This window comes from Oncorhynchus kisutch, linkage group LG29 (genome assembly GCF_002021735.2).
Source record: "Oncorhynchus kisutch isolate 150728-3 linkage group LG29, Okis_V2, whole genome shotgun sequence".
NCBI lineage: Eukaryota > Metazoa > Chordata > Actinopteri > Salmoniformes > Salmonidae > Oncorhynchus > Oncorhynchus kisutch.
The window spans coordinates 38,141,892-38,151,797 of NC_034202.2; the positions used below are offsets into that span (position 1 = coordinate 38,141,892).

Consider the following 9,906-nt stretch of genomic DNA (forward strand, 5'->3'; position numbering starts at 1 on the left):
ACACACACACACACACTGAAAACACACACACACACACTGAAAACACACACACACACACTGAAAACACACACACACACACACTGAAAACACACACACACACACACTGAAAACACACACACACACACACACTGAAAACACACACACACACACACACTGAAAACACACACACACACACACACACACACACTGAAAACACACACACACACACACACACACACTGAAATCACACACACACTGTAAACACACACACACACACACTGAAAACACACACACACACACTGTTGTATTTAGCCTTAGAGTGTGTGTGTTAGCCCGCTGGCTGGAGTGTTGGCTAATCACTGCATCCACTGTTTCTGGTACTGTGAATCAGTCTGTCTCTGTGTTCAGTAATACTGTGAATCAGTCTGTCTCAGTGTTCAGTAATACTGTGAATCAGTCTGTCTCTGTGTTCAGTAATACTGTGAATCAGTCTGTCTCAGTGTTCAGTAATACTGTGAGACTCCTGCTGGTGGTGAAAGGTACTGCAGGACACAGTTCTTATAATGGCAGTATCTGTAACACATATATATATTTTATTTTTGTGTGTTTGTTTTCTAAAAAATATGATTTACTTAAATGGCTCATATACATTTTAAATTAAATTAAAAGTACAATTAAAAGTGAAGAAACGCCTCTTTCACCTTGTGCATGTCTCTTTATGTTCTTAATAAACCGTTGTTGTTGTAGAACCTGAACAAGCAGGCGTATGACCTGGCCAAGGCTCTGCTGAAGAGAACAGCTCAGGCTATAGAGCCCTACATCACTAATGTAAGTAGACTTTACTGCACCTCTCATCTCTCTCTCTCTCTCCTCCATTCTCTCTTTCTTATCTTGGGTTTCGGGAAGTTGCTCGTGCAATGTGATATTGACAGTTGTGTTTGTGTACTAATGCTCTCTCTCTGTCTCTGTCTCTCTCTCTCTTTCTGTCTCTCTCTCTCTCTGTCACCTCTGTCTCTCTCTCTCTTTGTGTCGCTCTCTCTCTGTGTCTCTTTCTTTCTCTGTCTCTCTCTCTGGCTCTCTGTTGCTCTTTCTCTCTCTGTGTGTCTCTCTTGTCTCGCTGTGTGTCTCTTTGTATCTCTCTCTCTCTGTTTCTCTGTCTGTCTCTGTATCTCTCTCTGTGTATCTCTCTGTGTCTCTCACTGTCTCTCTCTCTCTTTCTCTCTCTCTGTTTCTCTCTCTGGCTCTCTCTCTGTCTCTCCATCAGTTCTTCAACCTGGTGTTGATGTTGGGGAAGACGTCTGTCAGTGATCTGTCAGAACATGTGTTTGACCTGATCCTGGAGCTCTACAACATAGACAGCCATCTACTGCTGTCTGTACTACCACAGCTAGAGTTTAAACTGAAGGTATAGCACACACACACACACACACACACACACACACACACACACACACACACACACACACACACACACACACACACACACACACACACACACACACACACACACACACACACCTACCTCAAGGACAAACTACCTCTCGTTTACTGAATGATAACCCCTCCCTCCCTCCCTCCCTCCCTCCCTCCCTCCCTCCCTCCCTCCCTCCCTCCCTCCCTCCCTCCCTCCCTCCCTCCCTCCCTCCCTCCCTCCCTCCCTCCCTCCCTCCCTCACTCTTTCTCTGCTCTCCCTCCCCTCCCTCTACTCTTTCTCTGCACTCCCTCCCCTCTCTCTCTCTTTCTCCCCTCCTCTCCAGAGCAATGATAATGATGAGCGTCTCCAGGTGGTCAAGCTGTTAGCTAAGATGTTTGGAGCTAAAGACTCTGAGCTGGCAGCACAGAACAAACCCTTGTGGCAGTGTTACCTGGGCAGGTGAGACAGAGAGAGAGGGTGTTCTCATGCTGGCTAAATGTTTGGTGTGAAAGGCTTTCCTGTTACCTGTTACACCTGTGTGTGTGCGTGTGTGTGTGTGTACGTTTTACTATACTTGTGAGTAGAGGTCGCCCGATTAATCGGAATGGCCGATTTAATTAGGGCCGATTTCAAGTTTTCATAACAATCGGAAATCGGTATTTTTGGCCGATTTTTAAAAATAAAAATGTAATTTTTATTTAACTAGGCAAGTCAGTTAATTAAGAACACATTCTTATTTTCAATGACAGCCTAGGAACGGTGGGTTAACTGCCTGTTCAGGGGCAGAACGACAGATTTTCACCTTGTCAGCTCAGGGATTCAATCTTGCAACCTTAGTTAACTAGTCCAACGCTCTAACCACCTGCTTCACGAGGAGCCTACCTGTTATGCGAATGCAGTAAGCCAAGGTAAGTTGCCAGCTAGCATTAAACTTATCTTATAAAAAACAATCAATCATAATCACTAGTTAACTACACATGGTTGATGATATTACTAGTTTATCTAGCGTGTCCTGCGTTGCATTTTTTTTAAAAACATTTTACCTTTATTTAACCAGGCAAGTCCGTTAAGAACAAATTCTTATTTTCAATGACGGCCTAGGAACAGTGGGTTAACTGCCTGTTCAGGGGCAGAACGACAGCTTTGTACCTTGTCAGCTCGGGGGTTTGAACATGCAACCTTCTGGTTACTAGTCCAACGCTCTAACCACTAGGCGCATTCGATGCAGTGCGCATTCGCGAAAAAGGACAGTCGTTGCTCCAATGTGTACCTAACCATAAACATCAATGCCTTTCTTAAAATCAATACACAGAAGTATGTATTTTTAAACCTGCATATTTAGCTAAAAGAAATCCAGATTAACAGGCAATATTAACCAGGTGAAATTGTGTCACTTCTCTTGGGTTCATTGCACGCAGTGTCAGGGTATATGCAACAGTTTGGGCCGACTGGCTCGTTGCGAACTAATTTGCCAGAATTTTACATAATTATGACATAACATTGAAGGTTGTACAATGTAACAGGAATATTTAGACTGATGGATGCCACCCGTTAGATAAAATACGGAACGGTTCCGTATTTCACTGAAAGAATAAATGTTTTGTTTTCGAGATGATAGTTTCCGGAATGGACCATATTAATGACCTAACGCTCTTATTTCTGTGTGTTATTATGTTATAATTAAGTCTATGATTTGATATCTGATAGAGCAGTCTGACTGAGCGATGGTAGGCACCAGCAGGCTTGTAAGCATTCATTCAAACAGCACTTTAGTGTGTTTTGCCAGCAGCTCTTCTTAAGCACAGCGCTGTTTATGACTTCAAGCCTATCAACTCCCGAGATGAGGCTGCGGTAACCGAAGTGAAATGGCTAGCTAGTTAGCGCTCGCTAATAGCGCTTCAAACGTCACTCGCTCTGAGCCTTCTAGTAGTTGTTCCCCTTGCTCTGCATGGGTAACGCTGCTTCGATGGTGGCTGTTGTCGTTGTGTTCCTGGTTCGAGCCCAGGTAGGAGTGAGGAGAGGGGCGGAAGCTATACTGTTATACTGGCAATACAAAAGTGCCTATAAGAACATCCAATAGTCAAAGGTTAATGAAATACAAATCGTATAGAGAGAAATAGTCCTATAATAACTACCACCTAAAACTTCTTACCTGGGAATATTGAAGACTCCTGTTAAAAGGAACCACCAGCTTTCATATGTTCTCATGTTCTGAGCAAGGAACTGACACGTTAGCTTTCTTACATGGCACATATTGCACTTTTACTTTCTTCTCCAAAACGTTGTTTTTGCATTATTTAAACCAAATTGAACATTGATTTTATTGATGTATTATATTAAGTTAAAATAAGTGTTCATTCAGTATTGTTGTAATTGTCATTATTACAACAACAAAAAAATTGTCCGATTTAATAGGTATCTGCTTTTTTTTTGGTCCTCCAATAATCGGTATCGGCCTCTACTTGTGAGTACCAGGCCATTTAGCTGGTCCTCACTTGTAAAAAGGTTATTTTAGGTTTAAGGCAAGGTTTAGGGTTATATTTAAGGGAAATAGGATTTTCAATGTGATTTAATTGTTGGTCCCCAAAAAGTTCTCACAAGTATAGTAAGACACAGCTCTGTGTGTTACAGATGCATAGATTGTCAGGCTTCTATGGTAATTGTTTTTTTTTAGAGGTTGTTGTTTGTGTCTTGTCAGGTTCAATGATATCCACGTGCCCATCAGACTGGAGTGTGTCAAGTTTGCCTCCCACTGTCTCATGAACCACCCAGACCTGGCCAAGGACCTCACAGGTAACTATCAATATTATCGTGAACCAGACCTGGCCAAGGACCTCACAGGTAACTATCAATATTATCATGAACCAGACCTGGCCAAGGACCTCACAGATAACTATCAATATTATCATGAACCAGACCTGGCCAAGGACCTCACAGGTAACTATCAATGTTATCATGAACCAGACCTGGCCAAGGACCTCACAGGTAACTATCAATATTATCGTGAACCAGACCTGGCCAAGGACCTCACCGATAACTATCAATATTATCATGAACCAGACCTGGCCAAGGACCTCACAGATAACTATCACGTCGGCTAGTCAGTCAGTTAATCTGTCAATCATTTAGCCAGTCAGTCAATAATCAGGGTTATCATTGATCAGCCTTACCTAGCAAAAGACTGGTAACTGTTGATCAATCTAGCAACCAACCAGTCAGTCAATCAATCAATTGATCAGTCAATCATGTGAAACGTTCAGTTATTGATCGGGAGTCTATCTGTCCCTCTTACGTTTCCCAGAATTCCTGAAGGTCAGGTCACATGACCCCGAGGAGGCCATCCGTCACGACGTCATCGTCTCCATAGTAACTGCGGCCAAGAAGGACCTGACTCTGGTCAACGACGCCCTGCTGAACTTTGTCAAGGAGAGGACTCTGGACAAGAGGGTATGGGTTGTTGTTTTTAGGAAGGAATGGATTAGTATGGGTTGTTGTGAACTTCCTAGTGGTCAATGTTTTGTGGTCTGTCTCCCCCTTCTCCACTCTTCTCCCTCCCTCTCCCTCCCTTCTCCACTCTTCTCCCCCCTCTCTCTCCCTTCTCCACTCTTCTCCCCCCCTCTCTCTCCCTTCTCCACTCTTCTCCCCCCTCTCTCTCTCCTTCTCCACTCTTCTCCCCCCTCTCTCTCCCTTCTCCACTCTTCCCCCCCTCTCTCTCCCTTCTCCACTCTTTCCCCCCCTCTCTCTCCCTTCTCCACTCTTTTCCCCCCTCTCTCTCCCTTCTCCACTCTTCTCCCCCCTCTCTCTCCCTTCTCCACTCTTCTCCCCTCTCTCTCCCTTCTCCACTCTTCTCCCCCCTCTCTCTCCCTTCTCCTTCTTCCCCTCTCCCCCCTTCTCCACTCTTCTCCCTCCCTCTCTCTCCACTCTTCTTCCTCTCTCTCCCTTCTCCCTCCCTCTCTCCCCTCTCCACTCTTCTCCCTCCCTCTCCCTCTCCACTCTTCTTCCTCCCTCCCTCTCTCTCCCCTCTCCACTCTTCCCCCTCCCTCCCTCTCTCCACTCTTCTCCCTCCCTCTCCCTCCCTTCTCCACTCTTCCCTCCTTCTCCACTCTTCTCCCCCTCTCTCTCCCTTCTCCACTCTTCTCCTCCCTCTCTCTCCCTTCTCCACTCTTCTCCTCCCTCCCTCTCCCTTCTCCACTCTTCTCCCCCCCTCTCTCCCTTCTCCACTCTTCTCCTCCCTCCCTCTCCCTTCTCCACTCTTCTCCCCCCTCTCTCTCCCTTCTCCACTCTTCTCCCCCCTCTCTCTCCCTTCTCCACTCTTCTCCCCCCTCTCTCTCCCCTCTCCACTCTTCTCCCTCTCCCTCTCCACTCTTCTTCCTCCCTCCCTCTCTCTCCCCTCTCCACTCTTCCCCCTCCCTCTCTCTCCCCTCTCCACTCTTCTCCCTCCCTCTCTCTCTCTTGCCACTCTTCTCCCTCCCTCTCTCTCTCTCTTGCCACTCTTCTCCCTCCCTCCCTCCCTCCCTCCCTCCCTCCCTCCCTCCCTCCCTCCCTCCCTCCCTCCCTCCCTCCCTCCCTCCCTCCCTCCCTCCCTCCCTCCCTCCCTCCCTCCCTCCCTCCCTCCACTCTTCCCCCTCCCTCTCTCTCCCCTCTCCACTCTTCTCCCTCCCTCTCTCTCTCTTGCCACTCTTCTCCCTCCCTCTCTCTCTCTCTTGCCACTCTTCTCCCTCCCTCCCTCCCTCCCTCCCTCCCTCCCTCCCTCCCTCCCTCCCTCCCTCCCTCCCTCCCTCCCTCCCTCTCTCTCCACTCTTCTCCCTCCCTCTCTCTCCCCTCTCCACTCTTTTCCCTCCCTCTCTCTCCCTTCTCCACTCTTCTCCCTCCCTCTCTCTCCCTTCTCCACTCTTCTCCCTCCCTCCATAGTGGCGTGTGCGTAAAGAGGCCATGATGGGATTGGCTCAGATCTATAAGAAGTACTCTCTCCAGGGAGAGGGGGGCAAGGAGGCAGCCAATCAGATCTCCTGGATCAAAGACAAACTACTACACATCTACTACCAGAACAGCATCGACGACAGGTAGGAGGGGGGGACGCTGGGAGGGGGTGGGACAGGTAGGAAGGTGTGTGATACTGTGTGTGTGTGTGTGTGAAGGGAAGTACAGAGAAGTACAGAGCATCAATGACAAGTCTGTGTCTAAATGGAAAGAAGGGTTAGATTACAGAGAGTGTGTGCTGGCAGATGTAAAAAGATAATTCTGTTAAATTAGTGTAATGAGAAACGATCGACTCCAAGAGACTCCTACACTGCTGAGAGAGGAGGAGGAGGAGGGGAGAGAGACTGGTAGAATATAAAGATGGAGGGGGGGAGAGAGACTGGTAGAATATAAAGATGGAGGAGGAGGAGGAGAGAGAGACTGGTAGAATATAAAGATGGAGAGGGAGGAGGAGAGAGAGAGACTGGTAGAATATAAAGATGGAGAGGGAGGAGGAGAGAGAGAGACTGGTAGAATATAAAGATGGAGAGGGAGGAGGAGGAGGGGAGAGAGACTGGTAGAATATAAAGATGGAGAGGGAGGAGGAGGAGGGGAGAGAGACTGGTAGAATATAAAGATGGAGAGGGAGGAGGAGGAGGGGAGAGAGACTGGTAGAATATAAAGATGGAGAGGGAGGAGGAGAGAGAGAGACTGGTAGAATATAAAGAAGGAGAGGGAGGAGGAGGGGAGAGAGACTGGTAGAATATAAAGATGGAGAGGGAGGAGGAGGAGGGGAGAGAGACTGGTAGAATATAAAGATGGAGAGGGAGGAGGAGGGGAGAGAGACTGGTAGAATATAAAGATGGAGAGGGAGGAGGAGGGGAGAGAGACTGGTAGAATATAAAGATGGAGAGGGAGGAGGGGAGAGAGAGACTGGTAGAATATAAAGATGGAGAGGAGAGAGAGAGACTGGTAGAATATAAAGATGGAGAGGGAGGAGGAGGGAGAGAGACTGGTAGAATATAAAGATGGAGAGGGAGGAGGAGGGGAGAGAGAGACTGGTAGAATATAAAGATGGAGAGGGAGGAGGAGGAGAGAGAGACTGGTAGAATATAAAGATGGAGGAGGAGGGGAGAGACTGGTAGAATATAAAGATGGAGAGGGAGGAGGAGGGGAGAGACTGGTAGAATATAAAGATGGAGAGGGAGGAGGAGAGAGAGAGAGACTGGTAGAATATAAAGATGGAGAGGGAGGAGGAGAGAGCGAGACTGGTAGAATATAAAGATGGAGAGGGAGGAGGAGGGGGGAGAGAGACTGGTAGAATATAAAGATGGAGAGGGAGGAGGAGGGGGGAGAGACTGGTAGAATATAAAGATGGAGAGGGAGGAGGGGAGAGAGAGACTGGTAGAATATAAAGATGGAGCGGGAGGAGGAGGAGAGAGAGAGACTGGTAGAATATAAAGATGGAGAGGGAGTAGGAGGAGGGGAGAGAGACTGGTAGAATATAAAGATGGAGAGGGAGGAGGAGGGGAGAGAGACTGGTAGAATATAAAGAGGGAGGAGGAGGGGAGAGAGAGACTGGTAGAATATAAAGATGGAGGGGAGAGAGAGACTGGTAGAATATAAAGATGGAGAGGGAGGAGGAGGGAGAGAGAGACTGGTAGAATATAAAGATGGAGAGGGAGGAGGAGGGGAGAGAGACTGGTAGAATATAAAGATGGAGAGGGAGGAGGAGGGGAGAGAGACTGGTAGAATATAAAGATGGAGAGGGAGGAGGGGGGAGAGAGACTGGTAGAATATAAAGATGGAGAGGGAGGAGAGGAGAGAGAGACTGGTAGAATATAAAGATGGAGAGGAGGAGGAGGGGAGAGAGACTGGTAGAATATAAAGATGGAGAGGGAGGAGGGGGGAGAGAGACTGGTAGAATATAAGATGGAGAGGGAGGAGGAGGGGAGAGAGAGACTGGTAGAATATAAAGATGGAGAGGGAGGAGGAGGAGAGAGAGAGACTGGTAGAATATAAAGATGGAGAGGGAGGAGGAGGAGAGAGAGAGAGACTGGTAGAATATAAAGATGGAGAGGGAGGAGGAGGGGAGAGAGACTGGTAGAATATAAAGATGGAGAGGGAGGAGGGGAGAGAGAGACTGGTAGAATATAAAGATGGAGAGGAGAGAGAGACTGGTAGAATATAAAGATGGAGAGGGAGGAGGAGAGGAGAGAGAGACTGGTAGAATATAAAGATGGAGAGGGAGGAGGAGGGGAGAGAGAGACTGGTAGAATATAAAGATGGAGAGGGAGGAGGAGGAGAGAGAGACTGGTAGAATATAAGATGAGGAGGAGGGGAGAGACTGGTAGAATATAAAGATGGAGAGGGAGGAGGAGGGGAGAGAGACTGGTAAGAATATAAAGATGGAGAGGGAGGAGGAGGGGAGAGAGAGACTGGTAGAATATAAAGATGGAGAGGGAGGAGGAGGAGAGAGAGACTGGTAGAATATAAAGATGGAGGAGGAGGGGAGAGACTGGTAGAATATAAAGATGGAGAGGGAGGAGGAGGGGAGAGACTGGTAGAATATAAAGATGGAGAGGGAGGAGGAGGAGGGAGAGAGGCTGGTAGAATATAAAGATGGAGGAGGAGGGGAGAGACTGGTAGAATATAAAGATGAGAGAGAGGAGGAGAGAGAAGAGACTGGTAGAATATAAGATGGAGAGGAGGAGGAGGAGCGAGAGACTGTAGAATATAAGATGGAGAGGGAGGAGGAGGGGGGAGAGAGACTGGTAGAATATAAAGATGGAGAGGAGGGGAGAGAGAGAGAGACTGGTAGAATATAAGATGGAGAGGGAGGAGGAGGAGGGGAGAGAGACTGGTAGAATATAAAGATGGAGAGGGAGGAGGAGAGGGGAGAGAGACTGGTAGAATATAAAGATGGAGAGGGAGGAGGAGAGAGACTGATAGAATAAAAGATGGAGAGAGGGAGAGGGAGAGAGAGACTGGTAGAATATAAAGATGGAGAGGGAAGAAGAGAGAGAGACTGGTAGAATATAAAGATGGAGAGGGAGGAGGAGGAGGAGGGGAGAGAGACTGGTAGAATATAAAGCATGGAGAGGAGGAGGAGAGAGAGAGACTGGTAGAATATAAAGATGGAGAGGGAGGAGGGAGGGGAGAGAGACTGGTAGAATAAAAGATGGAGAGGGAGGAGGAGGGAGAGACTGGGAATATTAAAGATGGAGAGGAGAGAGAGACTGGTAAATTAAAGATGGAGAGGGGGAGGAGGAGAGAGAGAGACTGGTAGAATATAAAGATGGAGAGGGAGGAGGAGGGGAGAGAGACTGGTAGATATAAAGATGGGGAGAGGGAGGAGGAGGAGAGAGAGAGACTGGTAATATAAAGAGAGAGGGAGGAGGAGGAGGGGAGAGACTGGTAGAATATAAAGATGGAGAGGGAGGAGGAGGGGAGAGACTGGTAGAATATAAAGATGGAGAGGAGGAGGAGGGGAGAGACTGGTAGAATATAAAGATGGAGAGAGAGAGATGGTAGAATATAAAGATGGAGAGGAG

The 9,906-nt window shown here is 47.6% G+C and overlaps 1 protein-coding gene across 1 annotated transcript in view; it reads left to right on the top strand.

Moving 5' to 3' along the window:
* LOC109880228 (sister chromatid cohesion protein PDS5 homolog B) overlaps positions 1-9,906 on the top strand; it is an 82,317-nt gene that overhangs the window by 45,956 nt on the left and 26,455 nt on the right. The window contains exons 7-12 of the mRNA XM_031809084.1: positions 727-807; positions 1,244-1,384; positions 1,737-1,852; positions 4,092-4,186; positions 4,695-4,840; positions 6,305-6,457. Of these exons, the coding sequence (XP_031664944.1) occupies positions 727-807; positions 1,244-1,384; positions 1,737-1,852; positions 4,092-4,186; positions 4,695-4,840; positions 6,305-6,457 (732 nt within the window). The remainder of the gene's footprint in view (positions 1-726; positions 808-1,243; positions 1,385-1,736; positions 1,853-4,091; positions 4,187-4,694; positions 4,841-6,304; positions 6,458-9,906) is intronic.